This window comes from Podarcis pityusensis (assembly GCF_964106645.2).
Source record: "Podarcis pityusensis genome assembly, chromosome: 1".
Taxonomy (NCBI): Eukaryota; Metazoa; Chordata; class Lepidosauria; order Squamata; family Lacertidae; genus Podarcis; species Podarcis pityusensis.
Window position 1 is genome coordinate 24,519,531 of NC_138028.1, and position 26,347 is coordinate 24,545,877.

Here is a 26,347-nt window from a genome sequence, read left to right on the forward strand (position 1 = left end):
CTCCCCAAAGCTATGGAATGTCATCATCACTCCTGGGTCCAAGTTGCTGTATGTGCAGCCAAAGCAAAACATGGCAGCAAGAAGCCCCATGCAGCTGAGGCTCTAGGGTAAGGGTTCAAAAGAAAGTTCAGAAGAAATAATTATATTTTAAGGGAATAGAGGCGTTGCTGCAGCCTCACAAGCCCCAGGACAATCCCCCTCCTCCAATTTGTTCAGCTATTCTATTTACCATTTAGGCCCACACTTTGACTAGAGCCGACTAAAAATGGTGTGTGCATATTTAAAACTCTCGCTAGCATCAGTGTAGGTGTAGTGCTCAAAATGTCAATTTTTACTGATGCTGGTAGCTAGATTGTACCCAAAATTATCAAATGCCAGTGAAGTACGTTGCTATTAGGATCAGGTTATGGGAATAGCTTAGTAAATTTATTGACACTTTTAATCATTTTTCAGAGTTTAACAGCCTTTGTGAATGGATTGCATTTTGCATTATTTATTGTACACTGAAAAGTTTTCAGGATCTTTCCACCTTGCTTCCTATAAACTTGGTGATTGATATCTTAAGTACTGCATTTATACCCCACTTCTTCTTGAAGGAGCATAAAGTGTTGCACACAGTCCCACCCCTTCATTTTATCCTCAAAACAACCTTGTGAGGTAGGTTGGGCTGTGAGACTGTGACTGGCTCAAGGTCACCCTGTGAGCTTCATGGCTAAGTGAGGATTTGAACTCTGGTCTCCTGGATTTTCTACAGCACTCTAACCACTACACCCACCCCACACATCCTAGAGATTTGACAATAAAATGTGCTTGGTTAGAAGGTGCAAAGGGCAATGGGGAGATGACATGATGATGTCCTCCAAAAGTTTTAGACTATAACCCCTATCATCTCTGACCAAGCTGGCTGGGGCTGATGAAACTTGTAGTCCAAAAACACTACCCTGGGTACTGTTGGGCTAGGGCACATAGCATACAATATTTGTTATGATAGTTCACCCAAACTTGAGGAGAATAGGAATTTATTTTTAAAGGAGACAGGACTGTATAAATAGACTACCTGACCACACTGCTCCTTTTATAAGATGCAAAGGCAAAAGGCAAAAATAACCCCTTTGCTTTCCTGAGAGGCATTAAGGCAGGTTCTCTGAAAGATGATGTCACACTTCAGGGAATTCTAATACACCATTTATCGGAAACACTGTCTAACATGTGCAGATTAACCTTTGATTTTTGACACCATTTCTCTCAAAGTCTTGAAATAATATGATCCTTCTGGAGACTGTGCAATTTATAAATGATCAAACACAGTTACTAATGACTTCAGGTCAGCGCCTCGATCCCGACATACTGATGTGAATGAGAAACACCTGTGAGTGTTCTTGATGCAACCCATCTCCCATTGAAGTGAATGGCACCACTCCTGTTCACCAAGAGATTGGTTCTGCCAAGAGATTCATTCCTGTTGCATGATCCTATGTGTACAGGGTGTTCAAAAAGTCACTCTACACTATACTGTAAGTAAATGTCCATAGGTGTAGAGTGACCTTTTGAACACCCTGTACATCTTTATGCATTGTTCTGAAAATCAGCAAAATAGGCAGAGGTAACATTTGCAGGATGCCTGGCTTTATACATCTAAACTGAGTAATTATTTAGTTCTCCTGCTTACCGATTGAGAAATAATAATAACGGGTGCAATTCAACTATGTTTTCCTCATAGTAGCCTCATTGAAATTAATGAGCCTGACTAAGTTAGAGCCATTAAGTTCAACGGCTCTACTCTGAAGAAAACTTTATTAAAATATTAATACAAATACAGAAAGACTATTGCATGTGTTATCGCAGCAATTCTTATAACACTTCTGCAAGGTAGGTAAGTATTTTAGCTTTGAGGGTTGAGAGAATAGCTGCTTGCCTGAGGCCACTTAGTGCGTTTATGACAGATACTTGAACTAATTCACCGCTCCGTCACTTCCCGCCATTAAACTACAAGGGTGGAACAAGAGTTGCTTAGGAAGTTTTGGCCCCAGATCACAGACTCTTATTCCAAGCTTCTGATAGTAAACTTATTATGGCCCTCCTGGCCCTCTGCATCATTATTCTGCTAAATATTAACGAGTTAATAATCTCATAATCTGTGTGAAAGACAATGTGACTCATGGTATCTATATCCCTACCACCTTCCAAGCAGGGCTGATTTCCTTGGTGTATGTGGTGGGCTTTTAATGAGGAAACAGTTCAGGGTGCCACTTTTCCAGTTCAATTTCCCCTTTTATAAAAGTTGCTTGCAGTTTGACCCTTATTTTAACCATCTACCTGTATAATTGAGCTTGCTAATGCCAGGATGTTTGTGTTATTGTTAACCATGGGTAGGCAAACTAAGGCCCTGGGGGCCGGATCCAGCCCAATCACCTTTTCAATCCGCCTGATGGACCGGGAATCAGTGTGTTTTTACATGAGTAGAATTTGTCCTTTTATTTAAAATGCATCTCTGGGTTATTTGTGGGGCATAGGAATTCATTCACCCCCCCCAAAAAAAAAAATAGTCCGGCCCCCCACCAGGTCTGAGGGACAGTGGACTGGCCCCCTGCTGAAAAAGTTTGCTGACCCCTGTTAACACTTGTGAACAGTCACTGTAATAGCACACTGCGTTCTTATACTTGTCTACTCAGATGTAAGTCTCATTTAGTTCAATAGGGCTTACTCTTAGGTAAGTGTGTACAGGATTGCAGCCTTAAACTTGATCGTATTGGTCACAGGGCATATTTTTGTTTTTGTTTCTTAGCATTTCATTTCCCTCTGACCTTGCTTCTTATGACCCCCAACCCCTCACCATGTGCATGTATTTGCCTGCTAACTTGGAACAACACTTTGTACATCTGATGAAATGAACCTCAAAAAACTTATGCCACTATGTTCTGTTTTGAGGGACGGCCTCATCAGTAGCAGAGTCGTGATCTAAGATTCAGAGTTCCAGTTTAGGCAATCACAGCAAGGCAAGGGCAAGGTATAGATTGCAGTTCAGAACCTTGGATAGCTCCATGTGTGTCAAGTGGACAGAAAGGGATGGGAATGCTTGATGGCAAGATCTGGTGTTGTAGGAATATAGAACAGCAAGTCGTCTTAAGCTCATAAAAAGCATAATAAAAATTCATGCCAAGTCCTACTTTTAAAAACAGCAGTTACTGGGCAAAAGTCTAGGATCATTGTTATAGGGTTTTAATCCATACAGTTAACGGACAAGTAACACCAGGGCTGGCCCTATTAGGCAGAGTGAGGCAGTCACCTCAGGCAGCTGATTTTGGTTGTCATGAAAAGACAGCAAGTTATTATTTATAGACTTCAGTTAGTAGGCAGGGTATAAATGCTCCCAAACACACACACATAAACAAATAAACTACCATATTTTTCCTCTGAACAAGACTGGGTTTTTTAACCAAAAAATTAGGTTTAAAATTGGGGCTCGTCTTATACACGGGTAGTGCTGAGGGGTGATTTCTTAATTTGGAATCCTCCAAAATACATGGGGGCGTCTTATACACAGAAAAATCATGGAAATCATTAGTGTATTCTTTGTGCCAGGGAGCAGGAGATATGCTTGTGGGATTTTCTGCTTCAGGTACCAGAATGGCTTGACCAGTTTGAGGTATTATAGATTGTAATCAAACCATTGAAACTAATGGAGCCAAATTAGTAATGTCCATTAATTTTAATGGGTCTGCTCTGCATAGGACTAATATTGGATAAGTGCTTTGTGCCTTGACTTTGTTGTGGGGGACAGTGGTGCCATTTGTTTCTCCGTTTCAGGTTGCACAATATCCTGGTTATAATAATTTTATTTATTTCCTTGTTTAAAAAACTTATATACCACTTTTCATTTATGAATCCCAAAAATGGTTCACTGTAGGCATAAAAGCCATTAAAACAAATATCAACAACGAAAACATCCAGGCCAGAACACAAAATTCCAGCAACTGCAGCAGCCAGAATTCATTATTAACAGCAAGGAAATTCCAAGGTAAACAGAAAGATCTTTAAATCTGTGAAAACATTCCATTGTTGGTGCTTGCCTGATCCCCATAGGGAACTCAATCCATAGAATGGGTGCTGCAACAGAATAGGGTTCCCTCTGAATCCCAGTCAGCTGAATTACTGATAGGTCGCAATGCAGTCAGGAGGGCCTCAGAACCGTAAATCTAAAAGAAAACCAAAACTCTTGTTATCAAGCAGAGATTTTAACCTCATTTGCTTTTTTGTTTTGTTTTAGTGACTGTTCCAGCAGCTGTTCCCTTGGCGTGTGAACCTGAGAGCAATAAAACCAAGACACACAATCCGGGGCCACGACTCTCTATTTCCTCCCCCCGGACAACTGTGATCGCCAGCATGGAAACCCCATCACAGGGTTTGCAGACGGTCATGAAGTGGAAAACGGTGGTGGCCATCTTCTTTGTGGTTGTGGCCTACCTGGTCACCGGGGGACTTGTGTTTCGTGCCCTGGAGCAGCCAGAAGAAAGCAGGCAGAAGGACAGAACAGCCAACGACAAGGCAGATTTCCTTCTGGAGAACAAATGTGTATCTCAACAGGAGTTGGAGGAATTGATTAAGGTGAGAAAACTAGAAGGAACATACTAATGAAACTCACTGACACTGCGTTCTAGATTTTAAGTTATGGGAAATGATGGTTCACCGCTATGTAAATGAACTATGGCAAGCATCGGGCTTGGGTGCTCCTCCTCCCCATTTTCTTCAGTTTTAAGATCATGGGGATGAAATCAAAAGCACCTGCCTTTGGTTTTAGGTGAAGTGCGGCTTTCTGTCATGCCTGAAGCCGAAAACTGTGGCTTGTTAAAATTATGGTTAATGAGAATGTGCCATGCTCAAAGTCTGGTTTTACTTGAGGTGTGATCTGAAAGCATCTTTTTGCACAAGTTCCGGAGTGGTTTTCCTGGTGACCTGAAGGGGCTGCTGTGGATCCCTTGGATCCCAGCCACTGTTTCCTAAAATGTTTCCTAAAATGTATCTGAAGAAGTGTGCATGCACATGAAAGCTTATACCAAGAAAAAACTTAGTTGGTTTCTAAGGTGCTACTGGACAATACACACACACACACACACACACACAAGACACTCAGGTTGCGAACGTGATCTGTGTGGGAGGCACGTTCGCAAGCCGCAGTGCTGCTTCTGCACATGCGTGGGTTGCAGTTCAGCGCTTCTGCGCATACGCGACCGCTGAAACCCGGAAGTAACTCATTCCGGTACTTCTGGGTTTTGGTGGTCCGCAACCCGAAAAAATGCAACCTGAAGCATCTGTAACCCGAGGTATGACTCTCTCTCTCTCTTTGTGTGTGTGTGTGTGTATATACACACACACACACACACACACACACACACACACACACAGTGGTACCTCGGGTTACAGACACTTCAGGTTACATATGCTTCAGGTTACAGATTCCACTAACCCAGAAATAATACCTCGGGTTAAGAACTTTGCTTCAGGATGAGAACAGAAATCGTGCTCCGGCGGCGCGGCGGCAGCAGGAGACCCTTTTAGCTAAAGTGGTGTTTCAGGTTAAGAACAGTTTCAGGTTAAGAACGGACCTCTGGAACGAATTAAGTACTTAACCCGAGGTACCATTGATATATATATATATAGAGAGAGAGAGAGAGAGAGAGAGAGATCGACTGCGTCAGACCAACACAGCTACCTACCTGAATCTAAACTGTACAGGAAGTTGAGAAGAAAAGATCTGAAGAGATGTTCCCACTCAGAATGTTTCCAAGTTCAAGCAGAAGCAGATCTGGCATGTACAGTCCACAAACCCCAATTTTTATTTTATTACATTAATATCCCAACTTTTTCCCTCCAAGGAGTTCAAGATAGTATACATGGCTCCCCCCCCCCCATTTTTATCTTCACAACAATCTGTCAGGTAGGTTAGGCTGAGAGATGGTGACAGGCCCAAAGTCGCCCAGTGAGCTTCATGGCTGAGTGGGGATTCGAACCCTGGCAACCTAAGTCATAGTCTAACACTCTGAGCACTGTACCATACGGGCTCTCTGAATGCACTATTGTAACACGGCAGTAATATATTGCTCATTGACCTTTTAGAAGAGTAGGAAGTTTTTTGCAGGATGAGGGCCACACTCCCTCATGGCTAGCCTTGGTGGGCAGTGGTACGCAGAACCAAAGCAAAATTGGGTGTGGCCAGAGCCCCCATCAAGGGCGCTCTCTCACTCTCTCTCATACACACACACACCTTTCCCAGCAGTCCTCCCCAGATGCAGTGTCCACAAAGATCACCTCTCCACCACACAGCAAGTGCACTTGAAACAACCTTTCCCCCTAAGCCTAATTGTGGTGCAAGCAGCTGATTTTGTTGGGGTGGTCTAGCACATAAGGAGGTGGAGTTATGTTTCCCCAGTGGTGAGCCTGTTAGGGCAGGGAGGCCAACAGTAGGTGGCGCCAGAGATGTTAACAGACAGAGCCAACTAGTTCGTGTTCGTCCCCATCCTCCTCCTTGTTGAGTTCCACAAAGGCAACAGTGAAACCAAGGAGAAGGAAGCTTACAGGCCATGGTACCTTCTGGACTGGTTGTAAGTAAGAAGGGAGCCAGGTGGGGGCTGGCTGGGAACAGGATGAGGTTGGTGGTGCAGTTCCTCATTTGCCCTAAGGAACCAGCTTCCACTGCCTTTCCCTCCCCAGCTTCAGCCCTCCCCTTCTATTCATGCCAAGTGACGTGTGGGGGGAAGAGGCAAGGAGAGGAGTCCTCCATGGGTTTCATCTGGCCCCAGACTGACGACTCACAGGCCCATCCTTGCTTTAGGGAACACATGGGATTAGAAAGAAGAAATACAAAAGACATGGCCTTTAGTGCTGTGGCAGCTACATTTTGGAATTCCTTAGACAGGAATTAGTCTCTGCTGTCTTTTTTGTCTACTGAAGACCTTCCTCTTCCAATAAGCCTTTTATGCAGAGATCTTGCCTAGTTTGCATCTGTATTGACATTGCTTTTAGCCGTTTTGTTGTTTGCGTGTTTGGGAGGAAGGCCAGCATATGAACATGGACAACAATGACATCCAGTTGACTCTGTTTTTATTAGTAGGAGGAATTCAGCACCGCCTCCATGGTCTCTGACTACTCACGGTTAAGGAAGAATGTTAATGGGTTAGGAAGGAAAGGGACCCCCCAGCCAGATGTTTTGCAAGCCAGCAAAGTTGGGGCAGGTTGTTGGAGACAGCAGCTGAACAGCTGATCGGCTGAGCATCCATAGCCAGATCCACTTGGCTGAGGAAGAGCATGCTAGAACTGGCAAGCACACAGATTAAAGTGCAACACCAATAAAGTGTGAAGTTGTACTTAAACCAATAAACCTCTTGGCAGTACATGTTGGCTGTCTTGCAAGCCGGAAGGTTTGAAGCCAAAGAGAGCAGGAAATGGGTTGACAGGATGGCCAGCAATTAATAAAATCCCAACCAAAAAACCACACTTCTGCCATATATAAGCTTTGGAGCAGCTGTCCTATCAACTTTGTATGTGACTTCATTTGCAAGGATCCTGAAACAGCGTGCATTCTTGCATCAGAAGTCAGCCTTTAAGGTGACTTCAAACAGGGATTTAAAAACCCCACACAGAGACCAACCAATGATAATAGGTGGAGGTTTCCAGTCTAATCCCTCCATCTGTATTCAATGCATGGGGTAGCGATCACAAACTGTTATCACCCGACAGCTGTGTGTTGGTCTGTATGAAATAGATTTCATCTTGCTGCAGGTCTCGGTTGAAAGGTGACTTTATTTCCAGAGCCTTTCTTTGTCAAACTAAGCAGGGGTCCAGAGTATATGAGTGGCCTTGGAGACCTGATTCTTGTCTGTGCAGTTTAATGGGTTTTCTTTCCTGTCAGTAAACGTGGGGCAGGTGGGGGGTGGGAGGAGGCTCTGTTGCTGCTCATGCTGTTTGTGTTGTGTGGGGGGGAAACAAAGGACTTGGTATTGTTGCTTTTAATGTGGTGCTTTCATTCATAGCGATATTTCTTTTTACAAACATCAAGGAACTGGCTGCAGGACTGCTCATTAGTCCTGTATAGTTGTATGAAAGAGGTATGCTTGATAGCGTGCTTGATCAAAACAAGAGGTTGTTAATTAGAAATTAGAGGGGCTTTTAGTTGAATTTCAAAGAAAATGAAGATTTTGGAAATTCATTGACCTCTTTTGCATGTTGCAGTATGCATGCTTTATTCTGCATGAGCAGATTATGTTCGTTTTTCTTCTCCCTACCAGCATGTGGACTATGATCTCTGGTTCAGGCTTCATTCATACAAAACATTTAAAGCACTATGGCTTCCCCACTCCCAAAAAATTATGGGAGCTGTAGTTACATAGTGCTGAGAGTTATTAGGAGGCTCCCATTCCCCTCACAGGACTACAGTTCCCAAAAAACCCTGTGACACTCTAGGAACTTTAGCTCTTTTAATTGTAAGACACCTTTGTACAAATAAAATAAACTTTGAGGTAAGGTAGGCTATGGATGGGTTCAGTGCCCCACTATGCACTTATTTATTACATTTTTACCCCACCTTTCCTCCAAGGACCTCAAGGTAGCACACAGGGCTCTCTTCTTCCCCATTTTATCACACAACAGTGTGCCATAGTAGTGGATGGAGGCTTGCACTTGGACCAGAGGGACCTGGGTTTATGTCTCTGCTCAACTATGAAGCTCACTGGACGACCTTGCGCTAATCATTGCCTCTCAGCCTAACTTAACCTGACTGTAGTGAAAGGAATGATTTAGTTTCATCATCATCATTTTTAATTTGTATACTGTCTTTCTATCTTACAATACTTAAGGTGGTTTATAAGATGAAGAAACAAAAAATGTACATCTTATAACAATCGAATGCAATACAAAAATGTGATAATAAAACCTAACTTTAAAATAAGCAACTACATCAAAAAAGTAACATTCAACAATCATTAGAATCGTATAAAAGAATAATATCAGCATATAAAAGTTAAACAGAAATTCACCCTTAACAGTTACGATAAATAATTTCTAAACTATAATCAATAAAACAACTGCAAGCCACAGTACATAAAATAATGCAATAGAAATTGAGAAGCAGAGACTAGAGGTTGGAGTAAGGCAGGTGGAAGAGAGTGTCTCTCCCCTCACAGTTCTTCCTCCAGGCACAGCTTCCTTATGAGGAAGTTTGAGGCGCCATGCCTCACAACTCAGTGAGCGCGCGCGCACACACATGTCTCTAATGCAATGGTGTTTTTATTACCTTCCCCTCACTGGATCAGGGCCATTCCAATCCATTCCCGAGTTGTGTAGGAGAGGGGGGGAAGACATTCTGCTCTCTGCCAAAAGTCAGTGGCATGAAACCCGGCAGTTCTGTCCATTCTCAGTGAAATATTTATTCCCTGAAAGGTCAGTTCTGGTTTTGCTTGTGCAAAGTAGGTCATCAAGCCATTATGGTTGCCAACTGGCCATTTTTAGAGCATTTTGGGAGTTCCAGAAGCCTGTAGAATACAGTGGTACCTCGGGTTACAGACACTTCAGGTTACACACTCCGCTAACCCAGAAATAGTACCTCGGGTTAAGAACTTTACCTCAGGATGAGAACAGAAATCGTGCTCCGGCAGCACGGCAGCAGCAGGAGGCCCCATTAGCTAAAGTGGTGCTTCAGGTTAAGAACAGTTTCAGGTTAAGAATGGACCTCCAGAACGAATTAAGTTCTTAACCCAAGGTACCACTGTATATATAAAAAGAGCCAGTTTTGGAGTTGAGCATTAGTGGGCTCCCCATCCTTTTTGTATGCCCCCCCATGCTTGAATCTCCCCCATTTGTGTTCTTCTTGGGCCAGTCACAGTCTCTCAGCCTAGCCTGCCATAGAGGGTTGTTTTGAGGATAAAATGGGGAGGAGTTCCTTGGAGAAAAGGTAGGCTAGAAATGTAATAAAGAAAGAAATGAAGTTACCTGATAAAATATAAATTGACACCCCTCTTGTGCTAGGGGAAGAGCAAAGCAGAAAAGCCACCTACGGGTTCATGTTAAACCATTTCCATGACCTGCAAATGCTGCTAATGCAGAAGTGGAGTGTGTGTTCCAGGGGTTTGTCACTGATGTTCTGCTGGTGGGTTGTAAGTCCAAACTGCACAACACCTTACTTTAAGTTGACCTCCATCAATTGCACCAACGCAATTTTTCAGAAAGAGAGAAAGCAAGAAATGTAAGTGTAAATAATGAAAGATGGGGGGAGGGGGAGGGGGAGAGAGAAACCGAGACAGAGAAAGAGAGAAGAGGTGGGAGGAGAGCAGTTGAGGAAGAGAAAGGGATAAGACACAGGCTGCATTCACATGTTACTTCATTCCATTTTCATTATGTTTCTCCAGCTGTTAAAAGGTAAAGGGACCCCTGACCATTAAGTCCAGTCGTGGCCGAATCTGGGGTTGCGGCGCTCATCTCACTTTATAGGCCGAGGGAGCCGGCGTACAGCTTCCGGGTCATGTGGCCAGCATGACTAAGCCGCTTCTGGAGAACCAGAGCAGTGCATGGAAATGCCATTTACCTTCCTGCCGGAGCGGTACCTATTTACCTACTTGCACTTTGACGTGCTTTCGAACTGCTAGGTAGACAGGAGCTGGGACCGAGCAACAGGAGCTCACCCCGTCGCAGGGATTTGAACCGCCGACCTTCTGATCGGCAAGTCCTAGGCTCTGTGGTTTAACCCACAGCGCCACTATGTTATGGATTATTTCTGGAAATGAGTACTAAGTTTGCACTGTATCCCACTATAGTTCCAGAAGTGGCTTTTATGCCGTCTGAAAGCTCATCTATAATGTGGAACTTAACAGTTAGGGAGATGTCATGAAAATGTGCATGCAGGGAGACACACACACTCACACGCACAAACAATGAAGGTTAAGTGAAAGGTAAGTTCTGGGCCTGCAAAGGCTGGAGACTCTTGCCCCGACCCTTTTTTCTCCTGAGAAGCAGCTGGGTTTTCTCTCTCCCTTTTGTCATGCATTGTTGTCTCCTGTGCTGTGTGCTGTGGTCGGTCTGCTTTTGCCCAGCCGTGGAGCATTTTTGTTCCTTTTCATTCCTCTCCTTTAACCTCAGTTGAGGTAATGAATGATCGCGGAGCTAATGAGCGGGCCGGCTTTCTCAGCGTACGAGCCAGGTATTCTAAGCAAGCTTCTCCTCAGGGGAATTCACTTTTGTCCTTAGGCGTTTTGTTGGCTCGAACGGGAATCGTTTCTGAAAAGTAAATTAAATAGGTTTAGCTGCTTATCGTATCAAATGGCTTACGGCCAGCAAGTGCACAGTATTGGAACGGATTTTTGCCGGTAAAGGAAATCTTCTCTTAGATTTTTTTGCTTAGGTGCCGGGAAATGGGTAAACATACCTCACAGGAGCACATATTTTAAACATAAACTGCCCCCAAAGCGTTGGTTGTAAGTAAAGAGGTCAGAAGGTCAGAAGGTGAAGGGTGGCTTTTTTAAAGAGTACTGTTGCTAAAGGGTTAAAGCACTATCCTCTCATACCTCCATGTGGATTTTAAAAAATGATGCTTCCCTACAGCTGGCACAGGATCTTACTGCATTGCAGCAAGTGTTGACCTGCCTGTAAAAAAAGAAATTGTGTGCAGAATGATGGAGAGCCAGTGGAGCATCTTCCTTGGACACGGCTGCCTTAGATGCCTTCAGAGCTGCACATAGCCAAGAACAATTCAAATTAAAGTGAGACTTACTTGCAATGTAATAATAATAATAATAATAATAATAATAATAATATATTTATTTATACCCTGCCCATTTGTCTGGGTTGCCCCAGCCACTCTGGGTGGCATAATAATGATGATGATGGTGATGGGCATAATAATAATAATAATAATAATAATAATAAGTGACAAAACATCAAACATTAAAAACTTCCCTAAACAGGGCTGCCTTCAGATGTCTTCTAAAAGTTGTGTAGTTCTTTATCTCCCTGACATCTGGAGGGAGGGTGTTCCACAGGGGGGTGCCACTACTGAGAAGGCCCTCTGCCTGGTTCCCTGTGGCTTCACTTCTCGCAGTGAGGGAACCACCAGAAGGCCCTAGGAGCAGGACCTGTTCTGTTGGATACTTGGTTCGCGACTCTCCCAGTGGCGGTGCCTGATTCCTTTTATTTTGCAAATGAATGCTCCCATGGAACAGATTCAGTGTGTGGCAGGAACGATTTCAGTCAGTGGAGGCTTCTCCATTAGGGCGAATGGGGCACCCCTCAGCCAGCTGCCACTTGCTTGCCTCCTTACAACCAGAGTACTACTCCCATCAGCCCCAGCCATGGCAGATTACAACAATTCCAACCTCATTATAAGTCCCAGGGTACAGTCTGAAGGCACACAAGGCCACCATCTTGCTGAAGCTAAGTATGTCCAGGTATGGTCAGTGACCGAGGCTGGGCAGATGACTGCATGGGAACTACATCTTGGGTTCCAGGATGGAAGTGTGTTGGGTTATAAACATAATAAAATAATTTGCAGTTTAAAAAACAGGACATACTAAGAAGCCAGAATAACAACATAATAGGTCCACGCACACAAGGTTAAAATTCACTAAGAAACCTGGCCAAAAAAGTCTAAACGGCCTACTGAAGACATCAGAGAAGGGCCCATACTAAGAACTCCCTGCAAATTTGGAAGGTTCATATTAAAAAGCAAACCAAATGAATTTCATCTTTATGCATAAATTATAGCAGTTCTGTAAGCTGAGGGAACGCCAGACCAGTGAGATCAACTGTGCTATAGTGGCAGTACTTTCACACATTAATTCGAGTGGATTGGCCAGTTTATATATAGATCTCTAGTATAAACCAACTAGGAAATGTGGACTTTGGGGGAGTAAGTGGACTGCTTTGTTCAGGGCAAAGCTTCTTATAAATCCTTTGCCTTTATTTGCTTCTCACAGTAACTCTTGGTTTTTAGATTGAGCTGTCTAATGCTAATGTATTCTGCCAGGAGTGTTTGTGCTTTGGTGGGGCCAGTTTGGTCCTAGCCTCCCTAATGAAATCGCCAGTGTCTCTTTTCTAAAGTAATTACACCTGAGGCTCTGTGCTGCGCGACACAGGGAGCATGGTGCTGTCATTTGGTCCTTGCATGGCACAGTAATCACTGCATGGACACATTGCTGATTTCATTGCTGGAAAGCAATTTGTGAAATGAAGGAAATGCAGAAAAAAGGAACAATAGTACCAGAAAAATCAGAGCGTTGACTGGCAGCTGTTGGCTCCCAGTATGAGTTTGTGTGGATCACCTGGGCAAAACAGAAAAACCTGTGAAAGAAATTATATTTCAGACTTAGGAATGTAAAAGCGAAAGAGCAAATTTCAGGGACGCAGTTCATTATGTTTAAACTATTTCTATATTGCCTTCCATGTAAACACCAAAAGGTGGTGTACAAAAAGGCATTAATATTTATATGCAGAATAAATGAAGTAACAGTCAACTTTATGCCAAAAGGGGCACATCAGGCTCTTATGAACAATTGGTATCCATGTCTAGCAAGGGCTGGAGAGAATAAATAAATAGCAGTTGTCAGAATGCCAGTCAGTGTCTGCTTTAATTCAGAGGAGAGGTGATCTGAAAGAGAAGGTACCGCTACCAAAAGGGCTGCCTTGCATTCATAAGAGGTTGGGTAGAGAAAGACCATAGCTTAACAGCGGATGGCATAGTGAAGTTTGCGCGGAGTAAACTGACTGGTGGAGCCAATCTGGCATTCCTGATGGCGCATTTGAACTTTGCAAACCTCCTCTCCATCTCAGTGCGTTGCAGTGACTCAGCCGGATGGAGGTCAGGTGGGCAAAGCAGCCCCACCACCATCTGCTGCTGGCACAGCCTTTGAACATACTCTACAAATTTGAGTGTGATCAGCATTAGAGCCTGTTACACATTTACTAAATGTTTGGAAATTATAATCAACAGCACATTTACTATAACAGGATTTCTTGCTAGTTTGCTAGAATTTGGGTAGGGCAATTGGTGGCAGGGAGAGAAAGACTCTTTCACATTTTTTTTCCACATTTCTTACACGAAAAGTAGGACCCCTGCCCCTATTATTTCTACAAATATTTTGCCTCACTTAAAAGTAGCATCTTACAGGTAAGGTAAAGGTAAAGGACCCGTGGACGGTTAAGTCCAGTCAAAGGCAACTATGGGGTTGCGACGCTCATCTCGCTTTCAGGCCGAGGGAGCAGGTGTTTCTTCACAGACAGCTTTCCGGGTCATGTGGCCAGTATGACTAAACCGCTTCTGGTGCAACGGAACACTGTGATGGAAGCCAGAGCGCACAGAAACACCCTTTACCATCCTGCCGCAGCAGTACCTATTTATCTACTTGCACTGGTGGGCTTTTGAACTGCTAGGTTGGCAGGAGCTGGGACAGAGCAACGAGAGCTCACTGCATTGCAGGGATTTGAACCGCTGACCTTCCGATCGACAAGTCCAAGAGGCTCAGTGGTTTAGACCACAGCACCACCCGCACTTACATCTTACATCTTACAGTTGGGATACTCGCTCACCAAAGCAGGTTAGGGTTTTTTAAGAGGCTAGATTTTTCTCACAAGCTATTTTGGATATAAGAATTATTGAATTATAAGTAAGTAAGTGAATCAAAATAGGATGAATTAATTCCCCATTCAGATACTTAAATAACCTAGTATTCTACATACTGTGAAATGGACAATATCAAACTAATCTTGTGCAGTTTAATCATCCATGCCTTTGTAAATTTCCTGGTAGACCATGGTAATATATTTTTCTGGGGCTGCCTTTTAGGACTCCTCATAAATTTGCGTAATAATAGAATGTAAAATTCTGCCGTCTAACACCTGTGGATCTCATATTGTACTAGTGATCAAGAATCAACACTGGCTTCTTGTTACTTTCTGATGATAGCAATTGCAGCCATGGGCTTTAACTTGTCAAGCCCCAAATGCCTTGGATGAAATATATTTCTCCACCCTGCCTAAGATAACCAAGAGGACTGCATCTTTGTATTCATGTAGAGTCTGTCCCTCAGTTATGGAAGTTCCACAAGTCCAAGCTCCTTGCAGAAGTAATATAAAAATTTTAACATGTCATTTTTGGATAGATCATTCCTGTGAGGTGCTGTCACTCTCTTAGTTTTGTTTCTGTTCGGTTTTATCCTGTCTGTGCTTTTCTTGGTTACTGTTGGCTATTTGGAATCTTCTGAATTGAAAGCAATTTACAGATCACCACACATCATACAGACTCATGCTTTCGTTATTTTGTTTTATTGAATGTGTTTTTATACTGCCCTCCAATTAAATTTTTCCAGGTTAGTTTACAGAAGGCCATAAAACACAATAAACAAGAGCAATTGGGAAAACAGTAAGTTATATCACTACAAGTATGTACTAAAAACAACCACAAAAGAAATAAAAAGACACACACCGCAGTTTAACAGAGTTATGATGTCCAGTGAAATTAGCTGGCAAAATTATGCAGGATTGAGATGGGTCATGACCTATTCCTTCCCCCCTCCTCACCAATGGCAGTAACTCAGGCAATTAATTGGCCACCAGGGAATATGACTTTGTGCGATGAATATGCCACCTGACAGCCATTGACCAAGCCTTCTGCAGGCCCGTAGTGCTGTTTACACTTCATTCACTCTTTTAAAGATGTTCTTACAGAGTGTGGCTAGGAGCTAATTTATTTTTCATGAAGACAATGATTCCAGAGAACAAGATAGGAACTTAAATCATGTCTGTTGCAATACAGTCTCCCAAAAGCGGGGGAAAGTGGTGATCTACCAAATAATTCAAAAGGGTAGAATGGATTTTTGAATCCATTCATTTGAGCTCTTGGTCTGTTGCCTGTTTTTGGCAGGGGTCGTGCATGAAGAGAGCTTGTCTTTTTCATCTTCCACGTATGCTCCAGAGCAGGCTTCCTCATCCTCGGCCCTCCAGATGTTTTTGGCCTACAACTCCCATGATCCCTAGCTAGCAGGACAAGTGGTCAAGGATTACGGGAATTGTAGTCTTAAAACATCTGGAGGGCCGAGGTTGAGGAAGCCTGCTCCAGAGCAAGGGTTACCAAAGTGTCACCAGTGGATGCACATGCACTTAAAGAGATCTCCCCTGGTACTCACAGGGTCCCTTCCCCCTGCCTTTCCTCCTGGTTTGCAAATGCAGCCATTCACCCAAAAAGGTTGTCAACCCTTCCCCCAGCATGTTCTGGACTTGGGCGGGGTGGAATCCATAAAAAGGGACCAAAGTTTAATGAATGGAGTGCAAATTTCAAAGGTACTTTTCATGTTTTGTTCTGGTTGGTTCTTTGATTCCTCCCCTCTGCCCCTGAGGAAGAACTATTGGGCCTAAGGTCATTGAGGTAATGGAAGTTCGTGCAGGTAGACGGGAATTGTGGACCCATGCCTAGAGTCATAGTTCAGTGGTAGGGTACATGCTTTGCCTATGTCCCCACTGTGGAAGGATGTGTGGATCCAGAATTGGCCTCCACAGTCACTTATGGACTCAACTGTTAAAACTGTGTTTGTGGAAGACAATCTTACTTGGCTATGAGTGATCGCCAAAGAAGAAGATGAAGAAGACATGCTTTGCACACAAAAGGTTCAATTCCTAGCATCTCTGGGTAGGGCTGGAAAGGACTCCTTTCTGAAATCATTGAGAACATGTGTTAGTCAGTGTAGAAAATGCTGAGCTAAATGGATCACTGATCTTATTCTGTACATGTTTTCAGTCTCAGTGTCTAGGACTATAACTTTATTAAAAAGCTTCTTGATTATCGTAATTCTGCAGCCCCTTTCCATCTTCTCTTAGACCTTCAAGCTGCTGACCTGCTCTGTGTTTGACAGAATATTTATGGATTAGCCAGGAGTCTATTAGCAAGAAAAATGGGCAATTTGGGGTTTCATTTAGACTTACAAATCAGTCACTGTCTGTAATCATAGCCAATTAGGCTCCTTTTGTCATCTTCCTCCATTTAAGCCCCCCACAACATTTCTCCTACACAAAATTAGAGAAAGTTCAAAGAAAGTATCTTGCAATCCTGTACACACTTCATTGGGAGTAAGGGTGCTTCTAAATGGGGGTTTAATATTGTAAATGGGTCGCTGAGATACCAGAAAAGGGTTGGTCTTCTTGGAGTGGGAATATGAGCTGGCATTTTGATGATAACAATGTTGTGTGGACATGACAAAAAAACTTGCATGCATGATACTGATTCAACAATAAACATCCATACAGGGCCATCTTACCCATAGGTGCTAAGGGTGTGGGGCACCTGGGCGTTGGGCTCTCAGGGGCTCCAGGCCAAGAGTCCAGGGACTGAGGGTTGAGTCAGGGAAGAGCCCACCCGTTGGTCAGAGCACCATGGCAGGCTCTTCTGCTGCCGGCGGCTCTGCACCGCAAATTTGGGGGCAATCGAGCCAGTGAGACGCTGAGGCGGCCAGTCAGCTCCACCCTCCTGCGCACCTGGGATTGGGCAACTTGGCAGGGGGGGGGTCACCGGGCGGATCTTTGCACCCCGGCGCCACATATGCTTAAAACAGCCATGCATCCACATGAAATCACCTAAGTCACGTTTATCTCAGTGCAACTTTTTTCTGTATAGGAGTTAGTTCTCCTTAAAGATAAAGAACACAAGCCTCTATTGTCCTGTGTAATGTTTCTAAAGAGAAATGTGTTAGGGTTCTCTTTTATTCTTCAAGAACCAACTTTCTGGTGTAGTATCAGTTTGAGACTTGCCTCCCTTCCTGCATGTGTTAATATGTTTTCGCTTAAAAAGATTTGTATACCTCCTCCTTGTAATAAAACCTCTAAGTGGCTTACAAGAAACATTTAATTATCAACAAAAACCAGTTGATTTTTCTGGTGTAGCACCCCCCTTTTTTGTACCACTAGGTTTGTAGCTATTCAGATGCCTTTGTGAGCTTGTTTCTTACATCATGTTTTCTTCACAGAGCCATTTGCACAGTGAGTAATACACACAAAGTCTGTTTCAGAAGAATAATTAGAAACAACAACAACAACCCCACAGTACTTTTGTAGAAAAGATCAAATCAGACAACAGATGGGAGCCTCAGGCTGGAAACCCTTCAAAGCACTCTGTCTATCCCTCGGGACTCCCCCCAGGCCACCCCCAGTATTCAGGGTAGGATTATTCTCAGGAGCCCCATATGTGGAAGCCCTGCACAAGGACTTCTACATGTGCAATGGGGCTGCCCCCCTCTGCTCCCCCTGCACACTTTCTGAACCCCCCAATTGACTCTGGTTGGAATGTGACTTTGAACTGTGATAATGCCTCTTGCTTGGGAGATGGAAAGATGGGGGTAGGGTTGTAGAAACCTCTGATGCCTGGAATGTAGCCTTTCATGCAGAAGCAAAGGCCACATCCATGGCTCCACACGGGACGCGGGTGGCGCTGTTGGTTAAATCACAGAGCCTAGGATTTGCCGATCAGAAGGTTGGCGGTTCGAATCCCCGTGACAGGGTGAGCTCCCGTTGCTCAGTCCCAGCTCCTGCCAACCTAGCAGTTCGAAAGCACGTCAAAGTGCAAGTAGATAAATAGGTACTGCTCCGGTGGGAAGGTAAACGGCGTTTCCGTGTGCTGCTCTGGTTTGCCAGAAGTGGCTTAGTCATGCTGGCCACATGACCCAGAATCTGTACTGGGTCCCTTGGCCAATAAAGCGAGATGAGCGCCGCAACCCCAGAGTCGGCCACGATTGGACCTAATGGTCAGGGGTCCCTTTACCTTTACCTTTTATGGCTCCACACACTCTTGTCTTTGACTCCACCCACCCCGGGAAGGTTGTGCATGAGAAAATGCAGCCCGTGGGCTGAAAAAGGTTCCCTGTTCAACAAGCGCACACTGGTCCGTTTGGTTGTAAAGCTCCCCCCCCCTGCGTTCTTATTTGAGGAAGACGGAGTCTGTCCTTAGAGATTGAACTAAAGCTGCCCTAAATTCATGAAGTGAAAAACGCTGTCACGTCGCAAGCAGAATGCCAAAGCAGCCTTTGTCTGGGGTGCGCTGCTGTCAGGCAACTCGTTCCTGGAGGTGCACTGCACACCTTTGGCCGAGCAAACGCGTTAGGCTGGGCGAACCACAGATGTGGTTCTTGTACTCTGGGTCATGCCGCATAGTGTGCTGCTTCTGGAATGGAGAAGGCGACGCATCCTCTGGCACAAGTAACACCAGTTGAGGTGACAGCGTGCCATGGCCTGCCTGTCACGCTGAGGTGTCAATTAAGCTGATTTATGCTCTTCTGGGTAAATAAACAGAATGCTCTCTGCACTCTGAGATTCTGCTATGTAGCAAACAAATTTTTCCCTGACACCACTGGGAACCTAGTAGATAGACATCCTAGTCCCCTTCCTCTATATTTTAGCTATGCTGTTAACATTTCCCATCTTCTCTTTTCCCTGTTTAAGTATCTAGATTTTAGGGTAATTAAACATTCAAAGATAAATAAATAACCAGAGGTAATTAAATCATTTGAGGCTTTGGATACTTTTGACCAACACGAGCCATGCTGCACACAGAGATCTCCCCCCCTCCCCCTGGCTCTCCACATTGTGGGACCATCGGCTGTGGGGAGGACTGCAGGGCCTGCTCCCTTCCAGGGCCTTTTCCAACTGGCCCAGGGGGCGTGGCCCAGGTCCTCTCTCCCAGCTATAAAGGGACTCCTGCTGCGGGGAAGCCTCGGACCATCGGCTGTGGGGAGGACTGCAGGGCCTGCTCCCTTCCAAGGCCTTTTCCACCTGGCCCAGGGGGCGTGGCCCAGGCCCTTATTTGGAACAAACTTTTGGAGAAGTGTGGGAATTGTTCTGCCATTGCTTCCCTGTTCCAGGTGGTTAATGTGCTTTAAAATGTCCTCAAGCAGTCGGTGGCAATTTAAATTTTTATTTCTTTTTTCCTTTTTTCCTTTGTTGGGGGTGGGTGGGTGGGATGGATATTTGGTTGGGGATTAATTTTAGTATAATTGTTCTGTTCCTTTTTTTGTTCTTGTTTTATTGGTTCTGTATAGTTTGTATAGCTGCCTGGGAGTGGGGCCCCGGCCAACACGATGGCTGTGACAAGTTCCACAGGGGGGGAAGCACTGGGATATCCGATCTCAGTGATCATGGGCAGGAGGCGGAGTTACACTAAGACCAGACCATGTCATTATCGAGGAGGCAGGTTTAGTCGTTGTTTGAAGACTATCCCTGCCTCCGGGTCTGGCCTTGACTGGATGGATACTGGAATCAACAGGGGAAACCCACATGACCTGAAGGTGTTGCTGTGTAATGCCAGGTCAATGATGAATAAAACCACTGCCATCCACGATCTGATTGTGGATGGAGGATTTGACCTGGCATGTGTGACAGAGACCTGGTTGGAGGAAGCAGATGGGCCTGTCCTTGCCGCTGCTTGCCCACCAGGTTTCTCTTACGCACAGCAACCCAGGTCATGTGGGTGGGGAGGGGGGGTTGCAGTGATTTTTAGGAAGTCACTAGCTTGCACCAGGCGTCCTACTGGGAAGATCCAGTTTTCTGAGTGCATGTTCTGGAAGTTGGGCAATAGGGGCAGTACAGGATTCCTTTTGGTGTACCGACCTCCCCACAGCACCAAGGATTCCCTGTCCGAGCTGCTTCAGGTCGTGGCGGATTTTCTCCTGGAGACACCTAGTTTGGTTGTCCTAGGGGATTTTAACATCCATGCCAACACGACCTTACAAGGGGCTGCTCGGGACTTCGTGGAAAGCATGGCCTCCATGGGGCTGTCCCTGAATAAGTTTGGCCCAACTCATAGTCATGGACATGCCTTAGACCTGGTGTTCACCTCTAGTGACGTGGGTGATCTGACACTAAGTAAAAGTGAAACAAAAGAAGTGCCATGGTCAGATCACTTCCTGGTGCAACTGGACTTCTCCACGACCCTTCCCCTCTGCAGGGAGATGGGACCAATTCGGATGGTCCGCCCCCGCCACTTAATGGATCCAAGTGGTTTCCAAAGAGTGGTAGGGGATGCTTTATCCCATGTTGATGGCCTTTCAGCTGATTCCCTGGTGGCCCGCTGGAATGCGGAGTTAACCAGGGCTATCGACTGTCTGGCTCCGAAGTGCCCTCTCCGATTGCATGGAGCCTGGACAGCCCCGTGGTTTTCTTTGGAGCTGAGGGCGATGAAACAATCGCTGAGACGGCTAGAGCGTCTGTGGCAGAAAACTCACTCTGAATCTGACCGGACACAGGTTAGAGCTCAACGTCGAGCCTACCAAGTGGCAATAGCGACGGCGAAGAAGACTTTCTTCACCGCCTCTATTGCATCTGCAGAAAATAGTAGCAGGAGACTCTTTCAGGTGGTTCGCAATTTAACAGAACCACCTTTACCACCGGGGCCTTGTAAAGACCCCAAGATCTCCTGCAACGATTTTGCAAAGTTTTTTGCGGATAAAATCACTCATATTCGGAAGGAGCCAGACACCACCGTGGGAGCAGGGCTGGGCGGGAGAGTGCTAGAGCTCTGTCTGGTCAAGTTGCATGGAATCAATTTCAATCCGTTACCCCTGAGGATGTGGACAGGCTGCTTGGACGCGTGAAACCAACCACCTGTCTCCTTGATCCTTGCCCATCCTGGCTAATAAAAGCAAGCCGGGAAGGGCTGGGCGATGGGCTCTGCGGGGTGGTGAATGCTTCCCTCTGTGAGGGAACATTCCCAGATCCGCTGAAAGAGGCGGTCATAAAACCGCTTCTTAAAAACCATCTTTAGACCCGGCCAGTATGGCCAACTATCACCCAGTCTCAAATCTTCCATTCTTGGGCAAGGTGATTGAGCGCGTGGTTGCTGAACAACTCCAGGCACGCCTGGAGGATGCGGACCATTTGGATCCCTTCCAATCGGGATTCAGGCCTCATCATGGGACTGAAACTGCCTTGGTCGCACTGGTTGATGATCTCCGGTGAGCTAGGGACAAAGGTGAGAGTTGTTTCCTAGTTCTGCTGGATCTCTCAGCGGCCTTTTATACCATCGACCATAACATCCTTCTGGACCGTCTAGAGGGGCTGGGAGCTGGGGGCACTGTTATACAGTGGTTTCGCTCCTTCCTCCTGGGCCGTGTTCAGAAAGTGGTGGTGGGGGATGAGTGTTCAGACCCCTGGGCCCTCACTTGTGGGGTGCCTCAGGGTTCTGTCCTCTCCCCCATGCTTTTTAACATCTATATGAAGCCGCTGGGAGAGATCATCAGGGGGTTTGGACTGGGTGTCCATCAATATGCAGAAGATACACAGCTCTACCTCTCTTTCAAATCAGAACCAGTGAAAGCGGTGAAGGTCCTGTGTGAGTGCCTGGAGGCGGTTGGAGGATGGATGGCGACTAATGGATTGAGGTTGAATCCTGACAAGACAGAAGTACTGTTTTTGGGGGACAGGAGGCGGGCTGGTGTGGAGGACTCCCTGGTCCTGAATGGGGTAACTGTGCCCCTGAAGGACCAGGTGCGCAGCCTGGGAGTCGTTTTGGACTCACAGCTGTCCATGGAGGCGCAGGTAAATTCTGTATCCAGGGCAGCTGTCTACCACCTCCACCCTACCTGCCCGCGGACTGTCTCGCCAGAGTGGTGCATGCTCTAGTTATCTCCCGCTTGGACTACTGCAATGCGCTCTACGTGGGGTTACCTTTGAAGGTGACTCGGAAACTACAACTAATCCAGAATGCGGCAGCTAGACTGGTGACTGGGGGCGGCCACCGAGACCACATAACACTGGTCTTGAAAGACCTACATTGGCTCCCAGTACGTTTCCGAGCACAATTCAAAGTGCTGGTGTTGACCTTTAAAGCCCTAAACGGCCTCGGCCCAGTATACCTGAAGGCAGAGTTCTGCCCGGACGCTGAGGTCCAGCGCCGAGGGCCTTTTGGCGGTTCCCTCATTGCGAGAAGCAAAGCTACAGGGAACCAGGCAGAGGGCCTTCTCGGTAGTGGCGCCCGCCCTGTGGAACGCCCTCCCATCAGATGTCAAAGCGATAAATAACTACTTGACATTCAGAAGACATCTTAAGGCAGCCCTGTTCAGGGAAGTTTTTAATCTGTGATATTTTAGTGTATTTTTTGTTTCTATGGAAGCCGCCCAGAGTGGCTGGGGAAACCCAGCCAGATGGGCGGGGTACAAATAATAAATTATTATAATATTATTATTATTGTTTCAGCACCAGAGTTGTACAGTGGTACCTCGGGTTACAGATGCTTCAGGTTACAGACGCTTCAGATTACAGACTCCGCTAACCCCGAAATAGTACCTCAGGTTACAAACTATGCTTCAGGATGAGAACAGAAATTGCACGGCGGCAGCGCGGCGGCAGCAGGAGGCCCCATTAGCTAAAGTGGTGCTTCAGGTTAAGAACAGTTTCAGGTTAACAACAGACCTCCGGAACAAATTAAGATCTTAACCCGAGGTACCACTGTACTTGGTTAGAATGGAGGGAAGACCCTTTTTGTCTCTATGCCAAGGCTTTGGAAGCCCCTACCAATGGAGGCTCACCTTGCCTCTTCTCTCTGATGGTCTTTCAACACGGGGCAGAGACATTTCTTTGCTGAGCTGCTCATCCTAATCTTCCTGAAGCTTTCCGTGAGACATGAACGATATGCTGCCTCTTTCTTTCTTTTGCTGTTGCTTTCTTTTTGCCCTTTATTGTTTGTCGGGTTTCGTGGGTTGTTTAAGCTGCAAGGCAACCTGGGCATTAATTTCACTTCTGCTTTTAATAAATAAATAATGGGATTAGCAGGGTCAGGTCGGTGTCCCTCATCGTTCCCTCAGCCTCAGGGCCAAACCTAAGAGGCTGTGAAACCTTAGAGACAGGTGAAAAAGGCTTTCCCATGTAAACAATCCTCTGCCAATCTCTCCCACCCAAATGCACTCGCCGTGGGGAAATAACCATTTCTTTTGTGAGCCAGAGAATCATAGTTTCTTAATGCCAACGTGATACCTTCCAGATGTTGTGGATTACAACTTCCATTTGACGTAGCTAGCATGGTTTTCATGCACCATCACAATTCAGATATATGTTTTTTTTTAAAAAACAAGCCTGAAGATTTTGTGAATTTGCTCATGTAATATTACTATTTCGTATGAATGAAGATGGATGTATGCAACATTACCAAAGAGGAATGGTTGCTAATGGCTACCTTAAATAAGCAGGACTTAAAATATGAGAGTAGCACCCCCAAAGAGCAGGATGAAGCCCCGTTCATACATCCACCTGTTCTACTAGACCAGCCATCTAGTTAGACATAGCAACTGCCTTTGGTAACTCTATCCCTACGCAGTTTGTGTGACTGAGAGCTCTTGAATAAATGAATTTAATAGATTTCGACAACTGGTACCAATGCCATGGTCTCTGTGCTTTCCCTCTCTGATCCCAGGTTGCATTCATAACATGGTCAATGGTCAGGGATGATGGGAGTTGTATTCCACAATATTTGGAGGGTTGCCACATTGGCTACCACTGCTCTATGCAACTAGGAAGATGAACACAATAACTGCATTTAAACATGGCAGGATACACATTGAATGCTTAGGCAGGTAAGCACTTTACCTGTGGTCTTCAGCATGTCTGGTTCAACCCTCTCTTCCCCATCTGCAGTAGTAATGCTGGCTTGTTTTACTGGGCTGTTGAGATGATGTGCACCAAGTGCCTGCAATGCTGTACAAATGTTTTGTGGTGATTTAAATGGTTTGTGGTGATGGTGGTGATTAGATATGAATGAGATGAAGGCATTACTGTGCTTTCTGAGTGTATCCGTTCAGATCTCTATGCTGCACATTTCCTCAGTGTGCTTTGGATAACAGGTGAGAGGGGCATAGCTCAGTGGCAGTACACATGCACTGCGTTGTGAAGGTCCTGGGTGATGGGAAGTACCTCTAATGAAGAGCCACTGTCAGTTAAAGCAGAGGTAGAATGGGCAATAGGTCTGACCTGATAGAAGCAGTTTCCTAGTTCCTAAGCTTCCATTGAAGTCCAGTTCCAGCTGTGCTGTATTTCACAATAAAGTATTCTGCGGGTTAATTTTACTGTTGATATTTTTTTTCAGAGGCTCATTAATGCTACCAGTGCCGGAGTCAATCCTGTCGGAGATCCCGTTAACAGCAGCAGTCACTGGGACCTCGGAAGTGCCTTTTTCTTTGCTGGAACCGTCATTACAACTATAGGTATGCATTTATATAGTATTTAAGGTGGAGGCAGAGATGGAAAAGAGTGGGGTTTTTGTAGGGTTGTTCATGTAGGCAAAGGGATGCGGGTGGCGCTGTGGGTTAAACCACAGAGCCTAGGACTTGCTGATCAGAAGGTGGGCGGTTTGAATCCCTGCAACGGGGTGAGCTCCCATTGCTCGGTCCCTGCTCCTGCCCACCTAGCAGTTCGGAAGCACGTCAGAGTGCAAGTAGATAAATAGGTACCGCTCTGGCGGGAAGGTAAACGGTGTTTCTGTGCGCTGCTCTGGTTCGCCAGAAGCGGTTTAGTCATGCTGGCCACATGACCTGGAAGCTGTACGCCGGCTCTCTCGGCCAATAAAGCGAGATGAGTGCCGCGACCCCAGAGTCGGCCACGACTGGACCTAATGGTCAGGGTCTCTTTACCTTTTTTATCATGTAGACAAACAATCCCGATCAGTTTCTGCATGGAAAATAGGGGCAGGCAGCACAGCCCCACCACAAGCTGTCTTTCTGTTTTGATTCTGCTCACAGACCACACACACACACACACACACACACACAGATCAACAATCCAGTGCCCCTGGGCACCATGGCACCCACAAAGGTCTTCATTGGTGCCCCCTAGGCAGGTACCCCGATACTTAGGTTTCTTTCTTTTTTAAAGCAGCAGTCTGGTCCTCCTAGAAAGAAAGTTATGAAGCAAAATGTGGAGGTAGCTTTCTAAGCAATTTAAGTGACGTGAGCTTGCTGGCTACTCTTGGCTGTCAGTATTTTAGCTAATGAGTGAAGGCAAAGCTGTGATTGATAAGGGAGTTGTTTGGACACATGGCAATAGGAACTCCTTGGGGTCCTAAAGAGCTGCTCTTCCCCCCTCCGGTCTTATTATTGGAATCTCCCTAACCATGTCTTGGTTTGCACATCCAAGAAAATGTACTAGCTCCTTGAGAGCCAGTGTGGTGTAGTGGTTAAGAGCGGTAGACTCGTAATTTGGTGAACCGGGTTCGTGTCTCCACTCCTCCACATGCAGCTGCTGGGTGACCTTGGGCTAGTCACACTTCTCTGAAGTCTCTCAGCCTCACTCACCTCACAGAGTGTTAGTTGTCGGGGAGGAAGGGAAAGGAGATTGTTAGCTGCTTTGA

General features: G+C 45.6%; 1 protein-coding gene across 2 annotated transcripts in view; it reads left to right on the plus strand.

The window, feature by feature from the left end:
* Positions 1-26,347, plus strand: part of KCNK10 (potassium two pore domain channel subfamily K member 10) — a 73,755-nt gene that overhangs the window by 19,686 nt on the left and 27,722 nt on the right. For both annotated transcript variants that reach the window (XM_080976127.1, XM_080976126.1), the window contains 2 exons: positions 4,268-4,605; positions 25,088-25,205. In XM_080976127.1, the coding sequence (XP_080832253.1) occupies positions 4,268-4,605; positions 25,088-25,205 (456 nt within the window). The remainder of the gene's footprint in view (positions 1-4,267; positions 4,606-25,087; positions 25,206-26,347) is intronic.